The sequence below is a fragment of the Poeciliopsis prolifica genome, unplaced genomic scaffold, assembly GCF_027474105.1.
Source record: "Poeciliopsis prolifica strain line A6 unplaced genomic scaffold, Auburn_PproV2 SCAFFOLD033, whole genome shotgun sequence".
In the NCBI taxonomy this organism is placed as follows: Eukaryota; Metazoa; Chordata; class Actinopteri; order Cyprinodontiformes; family Poeciliidae; genus Poeciliopsis; species Poeciliopsis prolifica.
Window position 1 is genome coordinate 1,731,598 of NW_026562408.1, and position 27,350 is coordinate 1,758,947.

At 38.8% G+C, this 27,350-nt stretch overlaps 2 protein-coding genes and 2 long non-coding RNA genes across 6 annotated transcripts; 3 read left to right on the forward strand and 1 right to left on the reverse strand.

Moving 5' to 3' along the window:
• The first annotated feature begins 1,338 nt into the window (after positions 1 to 1,338).
• Positions 1,339 to 18,656, forward strand: LOC129373434 (organic cation/carnitine transporter 2-like). 3 transcript variants are annotated; one of them, XR_008607361.1, is made up of 10 exons: positions 1,339 to 1,852; positions 10,244 to 10,347; positions 10,675 to 10,829; positions 10,904 to 11,075; positions 12,127 to 12,253; positions 13,103 to 13,200; positions 14,587 to 14,801; positions 14,895 to 15,081; positions 16,616 to 16,751; positions 17,644 to 18,656. XR_008607361.1 is itself a non-coding variant. In XM_055051340.1 (10 exons), the coding sequence occupies exons 1-10, from the start codon at positions 1,421 to 1,423 to the stop codon at positions 17,729 to 17,731; spliced, it is 1,710 nt and encodes a 569-aa protein (XP_054907315.1). In that variant the 5' UTR covers positions 1,340 to 1,420; the 3' UTR covers positions 17,732 to 18,656. The 3 variants fall into 3 exon arrangements, 2 of the variants coding, with proteins under 2 accessions (XP_054907315.1, XP_054907316.1); XM_055051340.1 differs by having other exon boundaries at positions 1,340 to 1,852; positions 14,895 to 15,077; XM_055051341.1 differs by lacking the exons at positions 10,675 to 10,829; positions 10,904 to 11,075 and having other exon boundaries at positions 1,342 to 1,852; positions 14,895 to 15,077.
• LOC129373436 (uncharacterized) lies at positions 6,632 to 8,459 on the forward strand. The gene is made up of 3 exons (XR_008607362.1): positions 6,632 to 6,751; positions 7,719 to 7,802; positions 8,368 to 8,459. It is a non-coding gene; the product is annotated as an uncharacterized LOC129373436 (long non-coding RNA).
• Positions 18,287 to 26,909, reverse strand: LOC129373435 (solute carrier family 22 member 4-like). The gene is made up of 11 exons (XM_055051342.1): positions 26,502 to 26,909; positions 24,481 to 24,663; positions 22,789 to 22,892; positions 21,560 to 21,714; positions 21,309 to 21,480; positions 21,055 to 21,181; positions 20,688 to 20,785; positions 19,719 to 19,933; positions 19,389 to 19,571; positions 19,180 to 19,315; positions 18,287 to 18,356 (listed from the first exon to the last, which is right to left on the reverse strand). Exons 1-11 carry the CDS (start codon positions 26,721 to 26,723, stop codon positions 18,287 to 18,289), a joined length of 1,665 nt encoding a protein of 554 aa, XP_054907317.1. The 5' UTR covers positions 26,724 to 26,909.
• LOC129373437 (uncharacterized) lies at positions 19,497 to 21,053 on the forward strand. The gene is made up of 3 exons (XR_008607363.1): positions 19,497 to 19,580; positions 19,732 to 19,866; positions 20,991 to 21,053. It is a non-coding gene; the product is annotated as an uncharacterized LOC129373437 (long non-coding RNA).
• Positions 26,910 to 27,350: the final 441 nt, after the last annotated feature.

A 27,350-nucleotide genomic window follows, 5' to 3' on the forward strand; every position in this document is an offset into this window, starting at 1 on the left:
TTGAGCCAACTCATTTGATTTACAATCATCCATTGCATTACCATAATTCTGGTTAAGCCAACATATTTGGTTTAAATTAGAACAACCTTAATGAATTATGTTTTGCCAACTCATTTTATTTATATAAGAATAACCACAATATATTACGTTGAGCCAACATGTTTGATCTAGAATCGCCCATTGAATCACCATTGTAACAAGTTGAGCCAACACATTTGCTTTACATTGGAATAATCTTAATAAATTAGGTTGACCTAACACATTTGCTTTAAATAGGAGTAACACAAGTACATGGTGCTGAAATAAAGCAAAGTAATCAGGTGGAAATTCTTTCCATAATTTTTTTATGTTCATCCAATGACTTATTTTTTTCAGTGTGTACAACTTGTTTGTTCGTGAATTTACTGATGTTGGCTGTTTGTTTTATCACTTGCAACTTAAAACTTGCTTGAATTTGAACAGAAATTAAATGGACAGAAATGTAACTAGAAGAGAGAAAAGAAAATGATTAAAATAGGAGCCGATTTAAATCATTGTATTTCTCAGATGAACCACCTCCACGTAGCGAAACATTAAGAAAAGTAACAGCATGAAGACACGTTGGAGCTTTTTTTATTTAGGTCTGTTTACACAAAAATATTAATTTTATAACAAAATCCTCAGTTAATCTTACAAACCAGGTCATCAAGATGTCAGGCAGCAGCAGTTCTGTGGATGCTCGATTTGGTTATCCTAATTTAAGACCCATGCAAGAGCATTTCCTCACTGTTTTAAATATACAATTAAAGAAAAGCTCATTTTTGAATCGTTTATTTTAGATTTGCTGTCAAGATGTGTAAATAAATGGCACCCTGGGCTGATCTGAAACATTACTGCATACCCAGATTAACCCAGCCAGGACCACAAAAATTATTTAATGGCATCATAGTGGAAAAGACCAAAACTCTTCCATTCAGTAGGAAGAGTTTAAAGAAGGTCACGTTGCACCAAGGAGGAGTTCTTAGTCACAAATTCTTCAAAAGCCAGTCAGAACATGAGCTGTGATTAAAAAGATCATCTGTCTCCAAAGATGCTCGAAAATAGATCCTATAAAAACATTATTTAGGGTAAATATGGAGAAATTTTGAGTGTTGATTAAAAAGCAAAACTCTAAAACTTAATTTAAGAGCCGCAACATATTAAAGCGTTTCGTGTTTCTTCATTGGAAGTTGTAGTTTATGATCCATCATAATCAAGGACAAATGACTCCCATCGGAAGTTTAGTTGCTTTGGGAGGGAAAAGCAGCAGCACAGAACAAGAAACACCCCAAATCTTGTCACAGCGAGTTGTGGGCTGGACAGATTCACAGCAGGAAATAAACTAGACTGGAGAAAACCTCAACCTGCGCGCATTCATCCATGCGCCGGACTCTGGTTCGAAATGCCCGCTGCAACTTCTGACACCAGCAAAATCACTGATTACGAGGCGGCGACCTCTTTCCTGGGAGAATGGGGACGTTTCCATCAGCGGGCGTTTCTCCTCCTCTGCCTGAGTTTCGTCCCTAATGGACTCACTGCGCTGTCTGTGGTGTTTCTGGCCGACACGCCGGATCACCGCTGCGCGCTGCCCGCGCACCTGAACCTCAGCGCCGCCTGGAGGAACAGCAGCATCCCGCTGGAGGAGGATGCGAGCCGCGGCGGCGCTCTGGTGCCCAGCAAGTGCTCCAGATACAAAGTGGAATATTTATTAAATTACACGGAGAGAGGCTTGCTGCCCGGATTGGACGTTAATCTCTCCAACGTGCCCAAAGAAAGCTGCCTGGACGGATGGGAGTTTGACCACAGCGTGTATGAATCTACTATTGTCTCTGAGGTGGGTGGATTTAAGGGATGCTGTGTGGATTTTGTCCTGGTTCACATCCAGAAAGACTTTTGGATTTTGTTGATAAAGATCCCCTGCAAAACACAAGCAAATCCATTATGTTTTGGTATATTTATGATTAAAATCAGTAATTATCATAATTTACTATGTATAGGAATGAATCTATAGCATGGACACTAAAAAGTCTCATTCTGTGAAGGATAAAACGACCAAACATGCAAAATAGAAATTGTTAATGAACATATCTGCACTCAGCTGCACTGTAAAAAAGGAACCTCAGGGGTTATCACATTAACAAAAGAATATCATGTACTGTTAACTAAATAATTGCATGTTTGAGCCAAAAACATGATAGAATCATGTTGCATAAATAAGATATTCCACAACTTCAACGTTTATAAAATTGAATCATGTTGAGCGAACATGATTCATTATAGTCAGACCGATCCTATGCTGAAGACCACGAGTGATATCACGCGATATCACACAAGTTCACGCAAGATTACGGGAAATCACGGGATATCACGCGAGAATACGCGAGACAATCGGTTTTTTCTCGCAAATGGAATAAAATGTATTCAAGGTGAGATAACGTGATTCAATTACGTCAGCTAGATCTTCCGCCAAAAAAAAAGAACGTCGGGGCGTATTACATTAACAAAAAAATATCATGTACCTTTCACACAATAATGTTGGGTTTGAAGCGAAAACGTGATAAAATCATGTTGGATAAACAAGATATTCCACGACTTCACATTTATAAAATTGAATCATGTTGAGCTAACATGATTCATTATATTTAGACTGATATTGTGCTGACGACAACGAGTGAGATCACGGGATATCACGCGAGAACACGCGAGACAATCGGTTTTTTCTCTCAACTGGACTAACGTGATTGAATGACGTTATCTCAACTTGAATAATTCCTCAAGCTCCCAGGCGTCTACCAGAGGCCTGGGAGCTTGAGGGTCCTGCGCAGTATCTTATATATATATATATATATATATATATATATATATATATATATATATATATATATATATATATATATATATATATATATATATATATATATATATATATATATATATATATATATATATATATATATATATATATATATATATGAGCTGACTGGATAGCTCAATACATAAGGCATCAGTATATCACCCGAGAGGGCAGGGTTCGAATCCAGTCTGGGTCCTTAGGCAAGACCCTTCAAGCTACTGCCTACCTCATACCATGAGAGATACTAAGTTGCATAACATGCCGGCTCAGACGTCGCCCGGCCAAACAAGGTCTGCGTCAGGTGTTGGGGAACCAGAGCACCTTGATGACAAATGGGCTACTGGAACAAGACGGAAATGGGCGAGAGATGAAAATGTGGATCTGTTGGAATGCTACTACTCAAGTAACCCTAGTGAGAGAGGTTACATGCAAAGACTGGGGAAGGAATGGTTACTTCGACATCCCCAGTCAACACTAAGCGCTAAACAACTAGTAGCTCAGTGTTCCAACATCCGCAAACGGCAACTGCTATCACAACTTGAGATTGACGAGATACAACACAAATGCTACGGCAAAAGGGAGGAACCTGGATGTCAGGACTGTGGGGACTTAACTACAAGTCCCCACCCAGTGAGGGGATACACGGCCCCAATGAGCGAAACAGAGCTGAACGAGACAGCTGCTGACCTGAGAGAGAGAATCATGACCCGAATGACAACCAGGCCTCCCCGGCGCCAATTACAACGGCTGAGTGAAGTACCATCTGAAAGTCTCATTGAGAATGTGAATGCAGCATTGAGAACGATCCCTACCAACACCATAACAGAAACCAATGAGCTGATCTACAACTCAGCATCAGTGATCCTTGAGATACTTGGCTATAAGAGCAACCATGAGACCCAATACCCACCATGGAAAAGACGGTTAGAGGCTAAAATCAAGGTAACAAGGAGGGAAGTGAGCCAACTGTCAGAGCTCCACAAGGGTGCAATGAAAAGACCAGTACCCAGAAAGTACAGGCAGATGCCCATACCTGAAGCACTCGAGACTGCCAAACAGAGGCTCCAAGCCTTGTCCAGCCGCCTAAAGAGATACACAAGGGAGAATGAATCCAGAAGGATTAACCAGCTCTTCTCCACTCAACCAGCTAAGGTGTACTCTCAATGGCAGGGTAACAATAACAACAGAGCAGACCCACCAAGGCTGGAGACGGAACAATACTGGAAAGGCATATGGGAAAGGGAGGCGTCCCACAACAGCAATGCACAGTGGCTGATCTCTCTACGAGAGGACCACAGCAACCTCCCTGAGCAAGCCCCGGTAACCATCACTGTGACAGATGTCCAAGAAAGAGTCTCAGGTATGAAAAACTGGACAGCACCAGGGCCTGACATGATCCATGCCTACTGGCTAAAGAAACTCACTGCTCTCCATGAGCGAATGGCAGCCCAAATGAACCAGCTGCTACAAAGTGGGACTCACCCTGAATGGTTAACTGAAGGGCGGACAATCCTAATCCAGAAGGATCCATCAAAGGGTCCAGTCCCACCCAACTACCGACCAATAACCTGCCTCTCCACAACCTGGAAGCTCATGTCAGGCATCATAGCGGCCAAGATAAGCAAACACATGGATAAACACATGAGCACGGCACAGAAGGGTATCGGTGTAAATAGCAGAGGAGCCAAACACCAACTCCTCGTAGACCGCACAGTTGCCCGAGACTGCAAAACCCGACACACCAACCTGTGCATGGCTTGGATTGATTACAAGAAAGCCTATGACTCAATGCCGCATACTTGGATCATTGAATGCTTAGAGATGTATAACATCAACAGGACTCTGAGAGCCTTCATTGCAAACTCGATGAGGCTGTGGAAAACCACCCTTGAAGCCAACTGCAAACCACTTGCACAAGTGTCCATCAAATGTGGCATATACCAAGGAGATGCTCTGTCCCGCTACTGTTCTGCATAGGCCTGAACCCCCTCAGCCAAGTTATCAACAAGACTGGCTACGGATACAGACTCAAAAATGGGGCCAATATCAGTCACCTACTCTACATGGATGACATCAAGCTGTACGCCAAGTGTGAGCGAGACATCGACTCACTGATCCACACCACCAGGATCTACAGCACTGACATTGGGATGTCATTCGGACTAGAGAAATGTGGTCGGCTGGTCACAAAGAGGGGGAAGGTCATCCACACAGAAGGGGTCTCACTCCCAGAAGGAACAATAGCAGACATAGAGGACAGTTACAAGTACCTAGGTATACCACAAGCAAATGGCAACCTCGATGAGGTCACAAGGAAAGGAGCCACAGCTAAATACCTCCAACGAATAAGGCAAGTCCTGAGAAGCCAGCTCAATGGCAAGAACAAAATCCGTGCGATAAACAGCTATGCCTTGCCAGTAATCAGATACCCTGCTGGAATAATTAGCTGGCCAAAGGAGGAGATAAAAGCCACAGATATTAAGACCAGAAAGCTACTAACAATGCATGGAGGGTTCCATCCCAAATCCAGCACCCTGAGACTGTACACGAGCCGCAAGGAAGGAGGCAGAGGACTAGTGAGTGTGAGAACCACTGTCCAGGACGAAACAACTAAGATCCATAAATACATCAGAGACAAAGCCTCAACAGACAATGTGCTCAGTGAATGTCTCAGACAACAGGGAACGGAGGTTGAGGTGCCAGAGATACCATCATGGGAGGACAAACCCCTACATGGGATGTACCACCAGCAAATAACCCAAGTGGCTGATATCAGTAAATCCTACCAATGGCTGGAAAAAGCTGGACTCAAGGACAGCACAGAGGCCCTCATCCTGGCAGCCCAGGAACAGGCCCTAAACACCAGAGCAATAGAGGCCCAGATCTACCACACCAGACAAGACCCAAGGTGTAGGTTGTGCAAGGAGGCCCCTGAGACAGTCCAGCACATCACAGCAGGGTGTAAGATACTTGCAGGGAAAGCGTACATGGAGCGACATAACCAAGTGGCAGGCATAGTGTACAGAAACATCTGTGCAGAATATGGACTGGAAACCCCAAGATCAAAGTGGGAAACACCCCAAAGGTGGTGGAGAACGCCAGAGCTAAGATCCTGTGGGACTTCCAGATCCAGACAGACAAAATGGTAATGGCGAACCAACCAGACATTGTCGTGGTGGATAAACATCAGAGGAAAGCCGTTGTGGTAGATGTAGCAATACCAAGTGATTGCAACATCAGGAAAAAGGAGCACGAGAAACTAGAGAAATACCAGGGCCTCAGGGAGGAACTGGAGAGGGCCTGGAAGGTGAAGACCACAGTGGTGCCTGTGGTCATCGGGGCCCTCGGGGCAGTAACCCCCAAACTGGAGCAGTGGCTACAACAGATCCCAGGAACAACATCAGACATCTCAGTCCAGAAATGTGCAGTCCTTGGCACAGCCAAGATACTGCAGGACCCTCAAGCTCCCAGGCCTCTGGTAGAGGACCCGAGCTCAGAGGATAAGAACCACCCGCGGTGGGTGAGAAGGGATTTTTTTATTTTTTATATATATATATATATATATATATATATATATATATATATATATATATATATATATATATATATATATATATATATATATATATATATATATATACGCGAGTTATATATATATATATATATGTGTGTGTGTGTGTGTGTGTTTTTTTTACTTTATTCAATATCAATATTTGTCAAAGTTAATCTAATAAAAAAAAAACACATCTCCCGCTGAAGAGGATCCAGCGACATCAAGAGATTACGGAAAATCACGCGAGATAACTGGCTCGCACCTTGTTGGGTTTTTTCAAGGGCAGAGGGGAGATTCCTGGCGTGCATCTACTTAATTTGAAGAAGGTAAGAGTCAAACTATTTTCATCTAAATCCATATAAAAATATGTAACTTAAAATTTCTCTACCATTTGCACCATTTTCTACTTGTTCCATACTTGTGTCACATTATTTCATGTTTTGTAGATTAAGTCGGTTAGGTTAAGGCAGTTAGCTATATGTGATATCATTGGTAAGTTTACATTTATCGCCGCACCATGTTAGGTACATTCTGTGCGAAAAAAGTCTGCAGAGCCATATGTGGTGTACAAAGCTGCTGCCAGAGACACAAATGGACCCCAGAAATGTCACAGTTTTGCTCCTCCTCAGCTCCCTGGAGGTTTAGTGGATTTTTAACACACTGATCTAACATCAGTCTATTTCTAACTATTTTAATTCTATTTCAGTAATGTTACTATGGAGGTAAATGTAGATACACACACACACTTTGGTACCTTTCTATCATCATCGAGATTCTTAATTAATTATGGTAATAAAAAGTCCTACATTTCAGTCGGTGAAACCTGCAGAAAGCATTGCTTTCTGAGCTTTGTTAAATGTTCCTTAAATACCTGTTAGTTATGGATTTCTAGTATATTTTGTCAGGCTAAAACTCTCAATGGATTATCCATTATTACAGACTTGAGCTTTCTATTTTTTTCTTTAAAATACATATTCCTCTGCTGTAAAGATGTTGGGGTTTTTTGGACTCTTCTTTGTTGTCCCCAAATAATTGTAGCTCAGAAACAATATTGAAGTTCATTGGTTTAATTTTGAAATGTGATGTTTTTGTGTTGATTGTTTGTGCTCATTTTGACCTATGTTACTATTGCTTTCTACCATGTTCAATTCACCATTGTTCTGCACATATGTGCTTGCATGTGTCCAGTGGTTATATTCATGAGGCATTCAAGGGACTTGTACTAAAAGATACAACTCAGTTCAGTATGAATTGCATATTTTAATGGCTGAAAATATATCTGATCTCTTTCAGAACATCACCTGTCTGTAATCCACCTGCGTAAGTACTGGTCAAGGGGCTCATCGGCTATCAAGTTATAGATTTCAGTGGCTAATAGTAAGTTTTGCCAGATCTAAAGTGACTGAATGTAGTGTTAGAGAGCTTATAAAGCTAGGGTTCAGCTAAACATTTATTTGGCCAGTCTGTTTTATTTGCGTGGGGATGTGGAAATGTAAGGAGTGTAGTCTCTCTCTGTCTCGTAGATATGACCTGTTAAAACATTTTACACTTAAACACCGGCATATGCGACGTTATCCATGCCCACACATAGACTGTCCATGTACTTGTAAGACATGGAATGCTTTGCATATTCATTTAAGTAGAAGGATATAGACTGTGTTGACCATTCTGTACTTTTCACATATTTCCTTGGTGATATATTCATGTCTTTATTTAAACATCTAACAGCTTCAGTTAGATGTTTAAATGAGATGTTATACTCAATTTTAGTCATGGCATAATGAAGGGATACTAACAATTTTAAATATCTTTCAAACAGACTGCAAGCCACTGATCACTTTTGTTGTCACTTCCTTTGAATGTAGCTATGTTTTCAAGTGTGTGAACCTATACTGCTGGAGTTTTGAGATTGTTCTCATTGTTTTTTGATCTGCATATTTAGGAAGACACTGCTGAGGTCAGACGAGAGTGCATCCTCAAAGGTCTGTGTGTACCTAAATGAAGATCCAGAGAAGCTGGTGAGAGAGTACATGGTATGTTAAATTCTCTTTGTGTTTACAATAGAACTCCTAAGAGTTGTTAAAATACTTTCACCAACTAAGGTCCATGAGTGACTCAATCAATGTCAGTCTTAATTTATTTATTTAATTACATGTGAATTGTCTCCCCCCCAATACCCTTCCCTAACTCCCTTAGGACGTTGATGAATGAAATGGCCAAAGCCGAGACTGTCCTCGGAATCGTCATTTGAGCAGAGGGTGCCGATGCACATCTGGATGTTGGGATTGTCCTGGAGGAGGTGGAAGTTATGAACAGCTTGGGCAGTGTATCTTCTGCAATAGTGATGCTGCTGGGACTAATCTACGCACTAAACTTGAGCTACCCTCAAGTTTAGTGTGTTCAGCACTCAACTTGCTCAGTAACTCAAGCATACCTTTGAAGTAATACAGAAAATAATAATGAAATTGGATGGAAAGAACTTATCAAAGAAAGCACAAGTTCTCAATATGAAACTCGCTGCTAAGTTGAGTAAAGTTTCATATGGAAAATGAGTGTTTAAAGTCTGCAGTAGAAAAGATTTATATTGTTACAGTTCTCTAAGTTGAGCAACTATACTGACATGTTTTATGTTGTAAAGAATTGGCTGGGAAATGAAACTGTAACCTTTTTGTAGTTGTTTTTTTATTTCAATGTCCAACTCGGCTGTGTTTTGTGCTGTGTAAAAAAACGATGTATAACAATTCTGAAAATACAATTGTGTTGTACCTTTTCTAATTGTTGAGTGTTCTTCCTACACTTTCACCTAGTGCTATCTTAAAATGCTTCATTAACGCTTGAAAAAATGTCTTTGAATTAACGTCATGAAATAATGGAAAGGATTTCCACACGATTAACTAGCTGTCTTTTAGCATGAAGCATATTTGTTGAGCTAACTTGCTTTTAGTGAGTTGGACCTACTGAATCAGGTAGTGTGAAGGTACCACTGTAAAATAAGGTGGATTCAACTAGATTTACATTCATCTTAATGAAGTCACATCAATGATTTGGTCCTAAACATTGCAGATTAGTTGGACTGGCTGTATTGCATTACACTGGGTCACGCTATAGTAACTCAGTTAAAGGAACCTTTAAAAAATATGTTGAGCCAACACATTTCATTTGAATTTGAATAACCTTAATGAATGGAGTTGAGCCAACTCATTTGATTTACAATCATCCATTGCATTACCATAATTCTGGTTAAGCCAACATATTTGGTTTAAATTAGAACAACCTTAATGAATTATGTTTCGCCAACTCATTTTATTTATATAAGAATAACCACAATATATTACGTTGAGCCAACATGTTTGATTTAGAATCACCCATTGAATCACCATTGTAACAAGTTGAGCCAACACATTTGCTTTACATTGGAATAATCTTAATAAATTAGGTTGACCTAACACATTTGCTTTAAATAGGTGTAACACAAGTACATGGTGCTGAAATAAAGCAAAGTAATCAGGTGGAAATCCTTTCCATAATTTTTTTTATGTTCATCCAATGACTTATTTTTTTCAGTGTGTGACAACAAGTTATTCTATTTTTTTATGGAATAAAAAAATAAATTGCCCTCATATCACATCTGGGACCAAAATCTCAACATTTTGGTTCATAAATGGATAAACCAAAAGTACTGAACTTAAAGTTGTCATAGAAATTGGGCAAAGGTTCCTGTTACCTCCATTAACTGATTTGATGATGCTACTGTTTCTCCCTTTTTGTAACTTATTAACCAAACTGAATTGAACTGATTTGTGTTTATTTTTTGACAGTGGAACCTGGTGTGTGATGAAAGCTGGAAGAAGCCGTTCACTTCTTCTATGTTTTTTGGTGGGATTCTCGCTGGCTCCTTTGTTTCAGGACAGCTCTCAGACAGGTTGCAGACTAAATATTTTGTTACAACTGAACTTAACTCGAGGCACTCACTGTTCTGGTTTTAAACATTAAAAACAAATCAGTTTTTTTAAATGCATAATCTAGAAAATATTTAGGTAAACTTCATACAAGTCAAAAATTCTATAAAACCATCACTTGTCATCAGATAAAATCATTTGAAACTTCAACAGATTCCATTCCTACAGCCAGCCATTATTTCTCAGGGTCCAGAGCAAAACGTAGAACAAGGGTTTGGCTTTCACTACAATAATGCAGCAGAATGTAACTAACTGTTCACTAACCTCTCTCTGCTTTGTGTCAATTTTAGATTTGGGAGGAAAATGGTGATGTTTTGTACCATCGGACTACAAGTAGCCACAACACTGATTCAGATTTTTTCTTCAAGCTGGATCATGTTTGTCGTCTTGTATTTTCTTATTGCAGTGGAGCAAATTTCCAATTACCTGGTTGCATTTGTTCTAGGTATGTCAGTCCCTGTGCGCCCAACCAATACCCCAAACAGATTTGAATTTAATGCAACATACTTTTGTGTTCAGGAGCAGAAATTTTAGGTCCACAGGTCCGAACATTTTTCTCCACTGCTGGGGTGTGTCTTTCCTTCGCGGTGGGCTACACACTCCTACCTTTGCTTGCATTCTGTGTGAGAGGCTGGAGGATGCTTCAGGTGGGCTTCATGTTGGCAGGCTGCGCTTGTTTGCCGCTCTTCTGGTACGTGTCATGTTTGCATATTGTTTTTGAGTTGATTTTCTTTCATGGAAGATTTGTTTCAGATTTCTTTCCATGTTCTCTGGCAGTTGCAGCTCAGAAAGAGTCAATGATTGGTCCTTCCAAAATGTGATTTCTGGATTGTCTTCAGGGATTTTCCCAGCATCACTGCTTGCAGCTGCTTGTTTAACAAAAGTTTTTTTCTGTTGTAACCTCTGAATGACAGGCCATTAAAACCCAGGTTGGCAACTTTTTTACAACACTTTTATGGTAGAAACCATACAAGAACTTTTTTGTAGGATTCAGAGGCACAAGACAAATAAACTAGATGTGTCATGTTTAAAAAAAATATAGCAGCTGGTTGGAGGAAAGGTTGGAAAAATAGATTTTTTCATTAATTTGTAAGTGATGAAACACACAAAGAAGTCTAAATGGGAAGCTTCCTGTCTTTAACACACTGTTAATGATTCATCGCATGAACAGTCTTATTCAATAAATGATTTTTATTTCATTTATTGATACAATTAAACATGTTTAAACTATCAGTGATGAGCAAAAGTGCAGCTTAAACATCAAATACTTTTACTGTGATATGGAACCGAGTCATTCATTAAAACTTAATTATTTTAAGTTTATTATTTAAAGGTTAAAATAGCTGCTTAGAGCAGAAACATGACGGTTGTTTTCTGCTAGTGTTTGTATAGAATGCTTCATATTATAAATTTAAATGACTTGTCTGATAACTTATATGACTCATATGCACAGAAATAAAAATGCACAAATAATGTCATGGATTTACATTTACACAGGTACAGAAAATGTGAATCAAAACTTTATCAGGTTTGATTTCCTTTATAATATTTCTTCCTGATTCACAAACTTCTAATTCCTTGCTTTGATTCCAATATGCTGTTTTGATAAAATTGCCTTTAATAAGAGTGTGCATTTATGGCTGTGCAAAACTCAATCATATCACCTACCATAACAGCTTTGCATCATTACTGAAGTCTTCATTTTCTCTCTCCTTCTGTCCACAATGTTGCAAACGAGTCAGGTTCATCCCAGAGTCTCCGCGCTGGTTGCTTTCCCAGGGCAGAGTGGAGGAAGCCGAGGTCATCATCCGGAACGCTGCCAAGATGAACAGGATTGAATCTCCACCCGTCATCTTCAGGCCTCTAAAGGTCAGAGCATCAAACACTCTCCATCATCTGCATTGTGTGAACTCTGCAACCAAATTAGAGTTGAGTCCCTCTGGACATGGCCAAGCTCAACTTTTCTGATAATTTATGAAAAATACACATATAAAATTTGTTAACCATGCCTCCTTTTTCTTTCAGTTCACACATGATACTTTGTGTTTGTCTACTACATAAAATCTAATTCAAACATATGAATGTTTTGGTTGTAAAGTGAGGAAATTGGAAAAAAAAGAATGAAATGTCGGATATAGGTTGCAATATTTCTATATATTCTTTAAAAAGTTTACAGGTGAACCCACTGCAACAACAGTTACGTTTTAAAGCAAACCCACAGTGTATTAGTCACTGTATGTTAAGAAGAAAATCATTTCTGTAACTGAGAAATTCTGCCTTTAGAAAATATTTCCTGCTGGGTCTCAGCATTGTGCTTAAACTTGAAAAAGGAACAATTAACAACAAATAATGAATAATAGTTTCCTCTGTGCAGACACTGGCCCTTCATTTTCCTTCAATAAAAATACTGCAAGACCCTCAGCAGGGTTCCAAGAGTTTGTTTGATAAAAATGAGTTAATGCATATTCTAAGTACTTTTTGTTCTTAAGGAAGATGCAAAAACAAGATGTTGTAGAATTACTTCTCTGGTTCTTCAAGCTGTGAGAAAAACGTTGCCACTTTCGGCAGAATCGTTAAAACTGCAAACTGCAATTACTGCAGGTGTGCCAGAAGTGGAGGTATAAAAGTTGCCAAGCCTGCTAATCAATCATAATATTAACTTTAATTAATGTTGCTACTGCTACTTTCTAAAAATGTGTTGTTCCTGGTTTCTCCCAGAATGAAGGCAGGACCACAGAGACGAGAGTGCTCAACATCTGTGACCTTCTTCGCTCTCCAAACATCAGATGGCTCTCTGTCACGCTGTGGCTGGTCTGGTTAGTCTGACATTTTTTCAGCTGACATGTTGCAGAGCAACTACGCGTGCAGAGCTAGCAGTCTTTGCACCGGTCATCTCAAACTGCATTCCTTAAAGGCAGAAGTCCTGTGACTTTTCTTTGTGTCCGTTGTTCTACACGCCTGAATTAAATGTTTAAATTGCTTCACCAGCGTGGCGTCAGCCTCTGCAGCGCTATGCTGATGAGCTAATAATGAAGACAGGAGCTGAAGCAGAGAAACAGCTAAAAGTTGCAGGACACGGCCCTTGACTGGAGTTTGAGATGATTCCATCAAACAGACAAAAATGAAAACAAAATTCAGTCTTGCATGCACAGAACCAATTTGTCTCTTTGAGTCAAACTCAATCCACCTCAGTCAGTTGAATGGAAACACATTTAATAGTCTTGATGCCTGTGGCGAAGCTAGAAATCTGGTTTTGACTAATAACATGCTGTGACGTGCTCCTTGTTTCATACTTTCATAAACAACAGCAGATTCAGTGGCGTGTTCTTTCATAATATCACCTCGCCATCATGTAGGACAGAAATATAATTCAGTCCTGCAACTTTTAGAGGTTTCGCTGCTTCACTCTAAACAAGTATAGCAAAACTTTTAGAAGTTACAGAACTTTCAATAGACATTAGAAAGCCCCTGAGCTTTTTTGTTTCTGGCTGTTAGAAAATAAATGAACACAGTGGTTTACTTCTGGATGTTCTCCACCTGCTCACTGGAGGTCAACAGCAGTCAATCAATCAATCAATCAAATTTTATTTGTATAGCACATTTCAGCTACAAGGCATTTCAAAGTGCTTTACATCATAAACACAAAACACAAAGGCATGCAACATAGAATAAAATACCAAGTTTTTTTTTTTTTTTCTGCTATAGTTTCCCTTCAGTTACAGGTCAGACAATTTTGGTTGAATCATCTTTTGGTTGCAGTAAACAAAGGTAGTCATGTGATACAACCTAAATGACCAGTACCTTTCATGCTTATGACGATAAATGTGTTCTTAACTATAATTAGTTATCAGAATGCTTTTGATTGGCCATTTCACACATTTCAGGTTGATAAAGAGTTACTTAAAGAGCAGGTTGTCAAAAAGGTTTGCTATCCTGCACAATAACTACAGGAACAGCCAGATCCATTCAGAACCCAACCTCTCTTTAAAAACAATAACTACAATCTGACATTTCTGCAGTGTTCTTGATAATTCTTGCTAAAACACAAATCCTCATCCTCAATCATCATCTTTGATTGTTCCCAACCTTTAATACTTTGCTGTCCTAAACATTTTCATCATTCTTGCCACACAGACAACGACAATTTTTCATTATTGCTTTATTGTGTAGTTAAAAACGTAAATCATTTGTGCTTCCAACAGGAACACCCTCACCATCGCCTACTACGCTCTTTCCCTGAACACGGCGAACCTCCATGGAAATCCGTTCCTCAACTGTTTCCTGTCTGCTGTGATCGAGATCCCAGCCTACGCTTTGTCGTGGGTTATGTTCCGCTGGTGTTCCAGACGACTCAGCCAATTCTCAACACTTTTTGCAGGAGGACTCTTTATATTCATCATACTGTTCATACCACGACGTACGACATCACAGCTTGTACAACTACAGCTTGTACATCTACATCAGGATTTCATATCCAAACCTGATCAGTTTTATATTTCATTTCCTGCAGACCTGGTTGCTCTGTCCATAACGTTTGAGATGTTGGGGAAGTTTGCGGTGTCCACTGCCTTTGCCGTTGTGTATGCCTACACAGCAGAGCTGTACCCCACTGTGCTGAGGAACACGGCCGTCGGCGCCTGCTCCACGGCCTCCAGAATAGGCAGCATTATTGCTCCATACTTCATTTACTTACGCAAGTACAGTCATATTCCCTGAGCCTTTGAGCAAAACAAAATAACTAATCCTTGAGTTAAGATGCCTTGAACTTTGTCTTATTATGGAAGATCAAAACTATGGGGCTTAAGAATATTTTATTATCATATTATTATTATATTTTTAAGCGTACATCTGGATTCAGCCGTCTTTGATCTTAAATCCTTAATAAAATCTAATAATTTACTCAATTGGAAACAGAGTTCACCTGATTATACCTCCGTATATTTCAGCTGTCCGGTGAAGGTGTCACAGTTTTTAAAGTTAAAATTAATGAACAAACAGCATCATAAAGAACAAGGAATAAGCCAGAAGCAGAATTAGATTTTAGAACAGCAGCTCAGTTGGCTCAGAGCTCACTGGCTTCACTGGTTTCACTGGTTCAACCAGCAGCGACTGGAGCGGTTCCAGTTAGACTCCAGTCCTCAAGTCTCTTCACACTAATAAATTTGTGTTTGTTCTTGATGTCTGCAGATTTATTCCGACTGAGAATCAAGGATAACAATATTGAGCAGAATACCTTAAACATGCAGCCAGAACTGCAATAGGATGGAATATATCAAAATTTTAGATATTTTTCAGCTTAAATACACCAAGTCAAATAGTTTGGTCCTAAAAGTTGGATGTCACAGTTGTTTGTCCATGCAAAAAATATGTGTTATCCCAAAAGAATACATTGAGGTTTATGGTTAGAATAACATGTTGTATCAATACTGGTACAATCTGAAGCAAAGATATGGGGCTCACATATGTAGCATTAAATTTAAATAAGATTGTAGGGAAAGTGACAAACTGGAAAAGAAGAGCAGAAAGTGGTGCTTTTGTTCAGAGACACACTGAAATGTCTGGCTCACCTGCCGCTTCACTGAATGGACGACGTCTGTCATCTCAGTCCTCCCACAGATTCATGCAGCAGTCTACTGGGTGGAAAACTAAACCTGTTGTTTTAATAACAACAGATTGAATGAAGTCCAGCTCTGACTGGCTCTGACTGGACTTCATTCAGAAGGCTGTGTTTGTTCCTCTGAATTTTACAAACTTCTCAGGCCCACAGCTGTAACTAATTATGGCTCTTGGACCTGCAGAAGGTGTCAGAGCTGCTTCATCTTAAACATTAAAACTGGAGTTTGGCTTCATCTCTTCATAACGCAGTTACTTTTAATCAGATATGTGACTGTTTCATTCAGACCTCCAGGTTGGCTGGGTTTATAAATGAAATCTGACTCGTTTTGTTCTGTTTTGTTCGTTTCTTTGCAACCGGGCAGAAATTAGATTTTAGAACAGCAGCTCAGTTGGCTCAGAGCTCACTGACTTCAGCAAACCTTCACAGAAACGTGTGTGTGTGTGTGTGTGTGTGTGTGTGTGTGTGTGTGTGTGTGTGTGTGTGTGTGTGTGCGTGTGTGTATGCTGTGTCAGTTCAGCGTATCTGAGCTGACATACTTTATATTTGTGGAGACATGCTGTTTCACATTAGTTTTCAAATATTCACATATTCTCTCCTTTGATGTTACACCACAGGAACCTACTCCGTGTTCCTGCCGTACATCATAGTGGGAAGCCTCACAGCTCTGACTGCACTGCTGAGTCTGCTCCTCCCTGAGAGCTTCGGGATGCCCCTCCCCGACACCATCAGCCAAATGCAAAGATTTCCTGGGTAACAAAAAAACTCCTGCACATCTATGATTCTACATCGATTCAGATGCTAAATCAATTTGAAAATATATTAATAAAATATTTGATTTATTTCATCAAATAATGTATTTTGTGTTTAAAGGTTTGAGCTTTAAATTCCACATGCACAAAAAACATTAGGTGTTGGGAAGTGTAGCAGAAACTAAAAAGAGAACTGCTTCTACTTGCTTAGCAAGTTTTCTCAGTACCTCCAGCATTTAACATGAAACATTCTGAACCAGATACGCCCATCCAAGCCTCAGGGAATGTTTAGAACCTGTAAATCATTCACTGTCCGTGTGGTAAAGTAATGCAAGACAACAACAAAAGCTCAAATGAGTTTGGAAAAATACAGTCACATTTTGACATGCCTTTTAGTTTCTTGTTTTTTTAATTGATGTTTTTTCTGCAGGCCAAAAATAAAAGCACAAAAATATTGATGACAGAAAAGAAAGGGAAAAGATCAGTTCTCTTCATGCATATCCTAAAACTATGCATGAAGAAAGTAAATCATTTATTCAAACTACTAACAACCTGAGTCAGGAAGGAACTTGAAAACTGACAGTGTTAGAGGCTTTGCTACAAAAAATCAGCTTGACCAGAAAGTTAAGCGGAAGGAAGAGATGTGATAGAGCGACATGCATAAGCACCAGGGATGACTTCAGGCTTGAGAGGATTAAGAAGCAAAGCCAAACTCAAAAAAGTTGCATTGCCCACTATTTTATTGCATTTCAAGCTTCATAGACAAGTTTTACAAAATTCTGATTTCACTTCCCAGCAGGTCTTTTGTAACTTATAATTATTAACTGTATTATTATTTAAATATCAGTGTGAGTAATCTGACTAAAGAAATGTGCATTTATTTTATCTTCCAGATGTTGCCAGGAAAGACCTTACATTCTCACCAGGACTAAAGAAGAGGAAAACTCTGCTGAAGAAAAATCTCTGGCCAGACAGCTGTAAATTCTGTGGAGTAAAAACTGCACAGAAAAGATATAAGAAAACAGATTCAGGATATGGAAATCTGCTGTTCTATCCACAAACAATGGATTTACTTAAAGAGTCCCTGATTCTGAAGTTGATCTAGAGTCTAGACTCTTTTGTTGAAGACAAAAGAAGAGCCTTTCTAAATCCCTTTTCCTCTATTTTGTTTTGCACAGAGGGGATCCAACTCTATATGTTGTAGTGATAAACTCAGGGAGAACAAAGGATGATGTTTCCTCAAATTCACAAATTTTAAGACACAGAAACATTTGTTTAACATAAACAGCAATAAAACTATTGAGGAAGGTGGGATGTCCAATGTAATTCAGAAAACAACACTTCTGGAAGTGTTAAAAAAACTGAATTTAAAGGTGAATCAGCAACACTTAGTCACAGAGGACCAGATAGTCACAGAGAACCAGATAGTCACAGAGGACCAGATAGTCACAGAGGACCAGATAGTCACAGAGGACTAGATAGTCACAGAGGACCAGATAGTCACAGAGGACCAGATAGTCACAGAGAACCAGATAGTCACAGAGGACTATCTGGTAACGCAACTGGTTCTGAGGCTTCAGCTTTTTGGATGCAGGGACATTTGTTCCTGGGTGAAAAAAAAGACAAATGAGCAAAAGCAAGCTGAATTCATCAAATGACCCCTCCCCCTCTCCACCCCCCCCCCCCCCCATTCACACACACGTTTCTGTGAAGGTTTGCTGACAAAATTGCAGCCAACATTTAGAGGTGGAGCAGCATGTTAGCATGTTAGCATGTTAATAGTTGTTTCATCACACCTTGTGCTCCAGCGCCATCCACTGGTTGATTGTAATCATTACCTATTATCGACTGAGTGTGATGCAGATTGTTAAGCTACAAATCTCTAAATAAAAAAGCTATTTTGTTATTTCTTTTTCAGTGGTTGTCTTTGTGCCTCTGCTTGCCTGTCAGTTTGGTTTGAGGATTATAAACCCAGTTACGGTGAAAATTTAAGTCTCTGCATGTTACAGAAAGCTGCACTGTATTCTTGTGTATAAGAACTGACCAGAATACATTTGAAACCAGATATTTTCATATTTTTCTTCCTTTTGACATGAAGCAACTCCATTTAAGGCAGTTAGTCTGGTTTGCTTTTAATCAGTTTATAAAAGCTTTTTATACATCCAAAAGATAAATACACAACATGGAAGTCCACAACATTAAGTTTTTAAGAAGTGATGTTCCTCACTCAGTTTTGCATGTTACGCTGAAAGTTGTTTTAATTTGAAATATTGAATTTTAAACCAAAATAATACAAAACACAAAGGCAACATTTTCATTTCTTTAGATTCAAAAGTTGACATTACATTATTATTTATAGATCTGGTTCTAAACTGCATAATTAAATAATTTAGAAACAGATTAAGTTAGATAAAAACCTGACTACATACCTTTGTCTTTCATGCATTTGTTGAAGGGTTTCAGGCAGCGGTTGCTTAAAAGTTTCTGGGAGCAAAAGAGCAACAAAGGCAGTAACAGCTCCCAGAGACCCAATAGTTACATAAGGCAAGTAGGTGAAGTATCCACCTGAAATGAACAAGAGAGAATCAATACTCATAGATTCAGGTATTTCTAAAGGTTCAAGCTCTCGTTTCCTCACCAAGACTTAACAGAAAAGGACTGATGCAACTTCCAGTCCTGGAAACTGTGGTGGTTGTCCCTGTTGCGGTGTTCCTCAGGGATGTTGGGTAAAGCTCTGTGGTGTAGGCGAACATCAGGGAGGCCCCAGTGGTGAAACTGTACTTACCCACCATCTCCAGAGCAAGAGAAACACTAAGTACATCTAACACAGGTAAATGAGGTTCAGTTTGTGGAATGAAACACATTTTAGGCATGAATGTTTCTTACTTCAAAATATGAAACTACTAGTTCTAACTTTAACAAAACATTTCTTAAACAGTGCTTTAAACAACCAAAACTTTTTGCTTACCTTCTGGCACCAGTAGTGATATGAACAGCGGCAGAGATCCAAGGATCAATGTCCCAGAGACAGAAAGTCGCCGGGGAAGGAATCTGAGTGCGATCCAGCTGGATACGTATGCAGGGATCTCCACCACTGCAGCGATGAAGCAGCTCATGTAGGGGTCGGCGTGGAGCTGAGCCGTGTTAAACGACAGGCTGTAGTAGCCAGTCGTCATGACGAAGCTGTGAAAAAGCAAAGCTTGATTTATTTTTATATTACATTCATGCAGCAAATCAGTCCAAAGTGCTTTACATCATAAAACATTATATAGTGATGGATTAGGAAATAATCAATAATTTATTGATCAATGTTCCATTTATTGATAATCAAAGACAACTCTAAACAGAAGGGATTTTAGCCTTGATTTAAATCCTATAAAATGACACTATGTGTCTGGAAAGAACATAATACCCCTTTAAATATTTTTACATGGAAAATTTACCTAATAGTTCAATTATTAATTATTATTATTATTATTATTCAAACATAGTGACAAGGCCAAGTAGCATCAGCATTGATTCCATATTGATTCCATATTTAGGATCATTTATTTATTATTTTCCATAACATAAAGGTGTCTACCATATTTTCCACTGGATTATGAGGCGCACTGTCCATGAATTGCCTCATTTATAAAGAGCACCAGTCCATAAAGCGCATTGAGCCAAACAAAAAGATAACTCAGTCAGTCAAAGTACAGTATTGCTCCCCTCCTGACTCCTGTAGACATAATGTAATGTAACTAAAACATTTCGACCGAGCGCAGTGTAACACAAAATCACTTTAAGGCCAGTGAGCTCAACCAGAATTATTCCATGATAGTTCACGAGAGGGCGCTGTTTTGCCCCAGAATAATATAAAGGCGCACTGTCGTTTCTTTTGACCAAATTAAAGGCTTTAAAGCGCGCCTTATAGTCCGAGAGTTATGGTACTCACTGCACCAAGAAGATGATGAGAGTTGTGATTCTGATGCTTCTGTTCCTGAAAAGGTTCAACACGCCGCTTGGTTTCTTGTCAGATTTAGTCTTGTTAATCTGCGGAGACAGAAAACATGATTATGGAAGAGATTTTAAATTCAGCTTCTGTAACATTCTCACCTTGTGATGATGTTTACACGTCTTGGCAATATTTCATCCTGAATGTTCGATTTCTGAAAGCTCTACAATTGTTGAAAATCAGAAATTGTTCATTTTAGGCTCTCGGGGCAAAATTTAGAATAAATTATGTTTTGTGTTTCAGGTTTGACTGTTGAAAGAAAGGATTTCTGATTTGAACCACATAGGCTGTTTGAAGGACAACTTACGCTGTCAGTTTCAAAGATGACCGTTGGAGCTTGAACTTTGTTCCATCGAGCAGCTTTTCTGATTACAGCCTCGGCTTCCTTCACTCTGCCTCGAGAGAGAAGCCATCGAGGAGACTCTGGGAGAAGCCTGCTCAAAAGCAAGCAATCCACAAACAGGATTAGACAGGATCATTTCATTAAAATGCAACATGGTCTCCAAGATTCTCAAGTAACTTGTTATAAATGCAATTTCAAGGAGTTTTCTAGTAACCTACCACCAGAGGGGGATGTAAGCCAGACAAGGGAGAGAGAGAGCCATGAGGAGAGATTTCCAGTCCCTCAAAAAGTAAGCCACAACAGGAAGCAGTATGTATCCAACAGCAAAACCTAAGCATGTGCCCATTGATGAATAAAGGATACGTATGTTACCAGTCAAAACCTCAGCACCTGCAATCCAAAAACAAGAAAACTATTTGGATCATGATAGAATATACAGAGAATTATGTGTCAAAATCATATTCTGTACCAAGAATTAAAGCTGCAACAAAGTTGGATATTTGTCCCAGTCCATTGAAGAAGAGTAGAATGACAAACATGGGCCATGAGGTGGAAAAGACTTGAGCAAAGGTAAATATTGTTTGTGCAGCCATCGTTGCAAATAGAATAGGTTTCCGTCCATACCTAGAGGATGAAGGAAAGAAATATTTTATATTAGGTCCTAATGCAAGACAAAATTAAAGCAGAATAAACACTTTTCAAATAATTTTTTCAGCATTAAACATCTTAAACTAACACAGTAGGTAATTTCTACATCTGTTAGAACACTAAACGTCTGTGATAATTGGGTTTACTGAACTGATGTCTCAGCAGACAACATCTGAACATGAAAGTTGTGAAAAAACAAGAATAAAATGCGTTTGAGTGTCTTTATGTGTTACATTTTTAGATTTTATATCGTTATTCTAGTAAAGTAAATTGTGCAGATTTTTTTTTACTTAAGATTAGTGCCACTTCAGTTTTATTACTCAAATAAAAGTAAGAAATACAGTACAGCAAAACTATTTTTGAAAGTAAAGTTGTTTGACCAAAGTCTGAATATAACTGCATAAAAGTACTAAGTTACCACACATCTCTGCATTTAGTCTCATATCTACCAACTTTCATTTCTTTCCTGTTCCTTCTGAAAAAAATGCAAAAAATGCCACTATTTCACATTTTCCTTTTTGCTAATTTTTATGTACAAATAGCATTTAGCATTTCAGACAAACCATAAAATGCAGGTCCCATCTGACCAGAATCTCTCCTGCTTTGAATTACATTGTGTTTTTGGTCTTTGTGATTTTTTATGTCCCATTGACCTCCAACAAAGTTGTATCATACATGACATTTTACAGAGACGGACTGTATCTACTGTTTAGGTACAGAGAGGTTTTTACATTGGATATTTTAGAAGTTAAATTGATACAGATGTATGCCACACTTTTTTTTTAGTAAATATATTTTTTACTGTTGTGAAATATGTATGCACAATTTATGTATTAGTCTAACCACATATAATCCCAAGAAAACAAACTGATGTGTTTATGGGTTTCATCTGACAAAATGTGAAAAGGAAGAATTGATATTTTTGATAGTTACTGTAATTAAACCCACTGAACTGTTTTAGCCTCAGAAGCCTCTTAAAACATATTTCAAAATAATTACTAAACTGAATATGCAAATCTGCTTTTAAGTTAAAAAAAAAAGTTGCTCTACCTGTCTGACAGCTGTCCCGAGAAGAAGGATCCAACAAGAACCCCAATAAAGAAAACTGAAGTGGTAAATGGCTGCGCCCATTGGTCACTGCACACCAAGTCAAACTGAAACATGCAATTTATTTAAATCCCAACATTGAACAAATGACATAAACTCTGCTCAGTAAAGCTTTGCGCATTTCTTCCCATTTCTTTGGCTCTATTGGAAGTGGTGATAGTTGCCCATGATGTTCACGTTTGTTTTCCCTGCTGCTCATTTCCTAACGAGGTTCTGGTGAAGCATTCAATTCACTCAGATTTACAAACAATGTTTCACAAGAAGACTGATGTAGTTTATGTCTTAAAATTTATTTTAGAAATCCTAAGAAATTATGATCATTATGCTATGAAACATTCTAACTAAAAAAGAGTGAACTTTGTAAAACCATCGGGTAAAGTGTGTCCCTAACCCTCTTTCCCAGTAGTCATCATAAATAGGTGAAAGAGAGATACAAACACAACCAGGAATTAACAAGAAGAAAATGAAGGACAGATGATATAAACCTTGGACCTGCAAATAAAAGCATTTGGTAAATAGCTAAGAAGTTGTTGCAGTTAATGTTTTACATAATGTGCTCCAAACTGTAGGTGATAAAGTCAGAACCTGTCTAAATCAGAATCTTATCATTTTGAAACTGTCACCTTAAGTGATATGATGCTCAAATGTTTTTTTTTCTTTCTTTATTTTCAGTGGTGGATCATAATCTACAATCATGTCCTGGTGAAAACATTTACATCCATATTTTGCTCTTATGAAGTTGCTACATTTGTTTTATTAGAAAGAGAGAGAGAGAAAGAGAGAGAGAGAGAGAGAGAGAGGTTATCTCCTGAACCTGCTGTACAAATAGCAGGTTGCTAAGGACAATTTTAAATATTTTCCTTCATATTTCAGAAAATATCTAATTGGTCAACACCAGTTAAACTGTGATTATGAAAAAGAACTTAGTTATGTAGTTTTCATTTGAATTATCAAGAAGGAAATTAAACATTTGACGGTCAAACAATTTTGACACTCAAAAATGTTTGACATGAAGTCAGTCATTTCCAGTCATGCACAATTCACACACTGATGAAGCTACTGGACTGTAACCAGTAGCTTCAGCCCAGTAGCTGATTGGACTGAAGGAATGGAACAGAATAACGTTGGAGATTTATTAAGTTTTCTTACATTTAAGATTTCTACAAGCAGCATTTGCCTGTCGCTGTCTATTCAGTGAGAGGCAGATCATTTCAGCAATCCAGTAAGGAACTCAGTATTCCTTCCTGCTTTGTCAGGACTTATGAAATATTTCTGGTGCTTGCTTTTCTATTTATGCGGTTTCTGCTTAAAGGAAGACAAGGCACATCTCATGAACAATATCTTGTTTAGTTTGGAAGTAGATTTTGAGGTTGTGTATTGCTATCTTTCCATAAATACTGAGATTAAAGACTATGCTTGTGATAACAGACTGCTGGTCTCAAAGGGAGAGAATTGAAAGGGCGGGTACTTAACCATGTTTCATGTTACAGTTAACTTCATAACTTCATAACTTCATAAGAGCACACATGTTACAACATGAGAAGCAAGACAGAAAGGATGCCAAGATAAGCTCTGTCTGGCGTTCATCAGGAAACAAGTAGGCAAAACAAAAACCAGAAAAGAAATTACATTCACCTCTGTCACTACAGTGGACAGGTAAGTGTCTGTGCTGTAGCTCCAGCCGTCCACACATCGCTCCTCCTCCAGGTCGGTGAGGTTGATGTCTCTCCCAGGAATCAATCCTCGATCAGAGAGATTCTGGACCACATCCAGCCTGTATCTGCTGCATCTGCTTAGTTCCTGCTTTCCATTCAGCACCTTAGAAACACAGAGGTAAAATGTGAAGGAAATTTTATTGATACAGCACATTTTCAGCAACAAGGCATGACATCTCGGGGCCATGAAATCACGTTGCTCAGCCTCCTGACAGAAGTCCAATAGGATGTTGTTATCAAGGAATGTCCTTGGGAGTGCTCAGCTCCACAGCTGCATCGATAACAGGCGGTGGAAAGGAGTGTTATGTTTACATATCTTCAAGAAGATTAGAAATATGCAGCCCTTCCAAGGCAAAACAGGGTAAGCTAATTCAGATACAGAATGTCTTAGATTATAAATTTCAGTCTCCGATACATCTCAGTTCCAAATTATCCAAATTAGTTTGGTCGTTCCACTGATCCAAAACTAGCAACTTCTCCAAGATCCATTCCATTCTGTCAGTGAGTTTTAGATTCCTCAACTGGGCTGCGAGTCTTCGTAAGACTCGCATCCCACTCTGTCCACACCAACAGTCCGAGTGTTTGCGAATTCAGCCAAGTCTGTCACAAATTAGTCAATAATCCAGGTATCTGCAAGCTCCGAACAGCAAATCCTGTTATCATGAATAAATCCAGGGTGATTTCTGCCGGGTGTGTCCCTGCAGGTCAAGAGGACTCTCCCATGTCCAGACTCTTTGTCTAGAAAATGTTATCAATTGCATTGAAAAGACTGGTTGACCTTATCCACAATTTGTAGATTTGGAAGATGTGCAAACAAAGGCTCCAAAAATAGAGAAAAAGACAAAAACAGAGCAAGCAGGACAGGCAGGACAGGCAGGAGCAGAGGACAAAAGCGTCTGGCTTCACTGAGAGCAAGAGAGGAAATGAGAGCAACATATGTCAGACATCCAGAGCTGTCAGATTAAATTACCTCTAAAAACTTAAACAGAACTTTGAAATAACCTTAAAAACACAGAAGAATTTTTCCACACTGAGGCCTTTGGGAGTTGGAAATCCTGAGGTATATTTCTGAATGCCGAGTTCTGGAGCGTTTCGGATGTCGTCCTGAACGTTTTGTGACTTTAATGAGTTGATAATGAACTCTGAGTCATTATCAATCGTTTAAGAATATTTCTCCACTTTACCACTTCACTGTTAATGTTTTACATATGTTGTAAAATATTAACATTAACGTAAAAATTGGCTCTCTTTGTGGCTTGCTATAGTTATGAAGCCTTAACATGTCATTTCAACCTTCAGATACTAACAGTGTGTCTAAAAGAATTTCTTAAAAAACTGAATAATTGTCATGGAGTGATTGTTGGAGGATCCAAAATGCAAACAGAAGAAAAAACTCGCAAACAAAACCACAGGGAACCAGAGACGAAACATAAAAAAAGACATAAAACAGAAAAAAGACAGCAGGAGGTTACGAGCAACCGGCAAGGATGAGCTCAGAATGAGAAGCTTAAAGAATAAAAACAAGATACCAAACTAAATAAAAATAATAACAAAACTGAGGCAAATCAGATCTCAAAACAACCTGAAAACCCAGAATCTTCACAATAATTTGTTAAGATAATTTAGTCTACTTCATATCACCAAACAGATTGTAGGAATAATCTGGGCTACGTTCGGTCTGGTGAGGTTAAACAAAGGAAATTTATATTCCAGGTGAAGTTGGTTAAATCCCGTTTCTCCCTTTTTCAATAAAATCATTATCTGAAAACTGCTCCTTGTACCTATTTTCTTTCATATGACTCATCTGAAACATTTATGCTTTAAAACGACACAAAGACAATAAACTTGTAAAAAAACAAGCATTTTTTTGTTCTAGCAAAATGTACAGCTAATTAGTACACTAAAATGAAATATTCCAGGAACCTGAATGAGGTGACTTACTGTTTTTGGTATAATGCTTCTCCTCCACTCCCCTGAGAGATTGAGGTCCGGTACGAAGCAGTGGTGATCTGGTACATCAGTCAGAAAAACAAGATTGAAAGCACCGAATCCATTGGGGATAATACTCGCACAGAGCAAAAAAAAGACGACTTTTTGAAAACAGCCCCACTCATCCAAAAAAGCAACAATTTCCTCATAGTCTTTCATTCTTAACTGATTCATTTCCTGATCCGACTGCCAGTCTGTTCTCAGCACAAAGGTTAAATGCTACATAGTCCAGCAGGCAACGGCTAAAAATTGTGCAAATCTGATTAGTGTGGATGTTCAACTGAACATGCCAGCTCTTGTAAAATCATGCATAACTAAATATGCCAGTTCAAACAAGGATCCAGTGTAAGGAGCTGTAAGCCTTTGTAGGGAAGGATTTGACCTTTTGTCCTGATGAAAACGAGAAAGACAATCCTGATCTGGCAACATGTGATGCAGACGTGTGTAGTGGGCAGTTCCTAAAAAATGGAAAACCTGCGGTTGAGATTGGTGGAAAACATCCAGGTAAGAGTCATGAGGAGCAACAGGAAGCAGACAGGAGGAGAAGAGAATGGGGGGATCTATTACCAGAACCGGAAACCAAAATTCTAGCTAAAATAAAAAAGTTGCAGTGAAACCCGTCTGAAAAGTCAACTGTCTCATGTTTGACTTTTGACAAAACTTTCTGAAAGTTCCATTATCACACGGATAGAGGTCTCTAACAGAGGAAACAACTTTATGATGACTGCAAAGTATTCACATCGTTGCAACTTTTCACATTTTGTTACATCCTTGATATCGATGTTAACACATTATAGAATT

Bases quoted from the DNA above. Each gene is read 5' to 3' on its own strand.
- LOC129373434 (XM_055051340.1), top strand. From the start codon at position 1,421: ATGCCCGCTGCAACTTCTGACACCAGCAAAATCACTGATTACGAGGCG. The intron at 1,853-10,243 runs GTGGGTGGATTT...ATTTTTTGACAG, and splicing joins AATCTACTATTGTCTCTGAG to TGGAACCTGGTGTGTGATGA. The intron at 13,201-14,586 runs GTTAGTCTGACA...TGCTTCCAACAG, and splicing joins GTCACGCTGTGGCTGGTCTG to GAACACCCTCACCATCGCCT.
- LOC129373435 (XM_055051342.1), bottom strand. From the start codon at position 26,723: ATGAATCAGTTAAGAATGAAAGACTATGAGGAAATTGTTGCTTTTTTG. The intron at 21,182-21,308 runs GTAGGTTACTAG...GCTTTTGAGCAG, and splicing joins GCTTACATCCCCCTCTGGTG to GCTTCTCCCAGAGTCTCCTC. The intron at 19,934-20,687 runs GTGAGTACCATA...GCTTTTTCACAG, and splicing joins CTCATCATCTTCTTGGTGCA to CTTCGTCATGACGACTGGCT.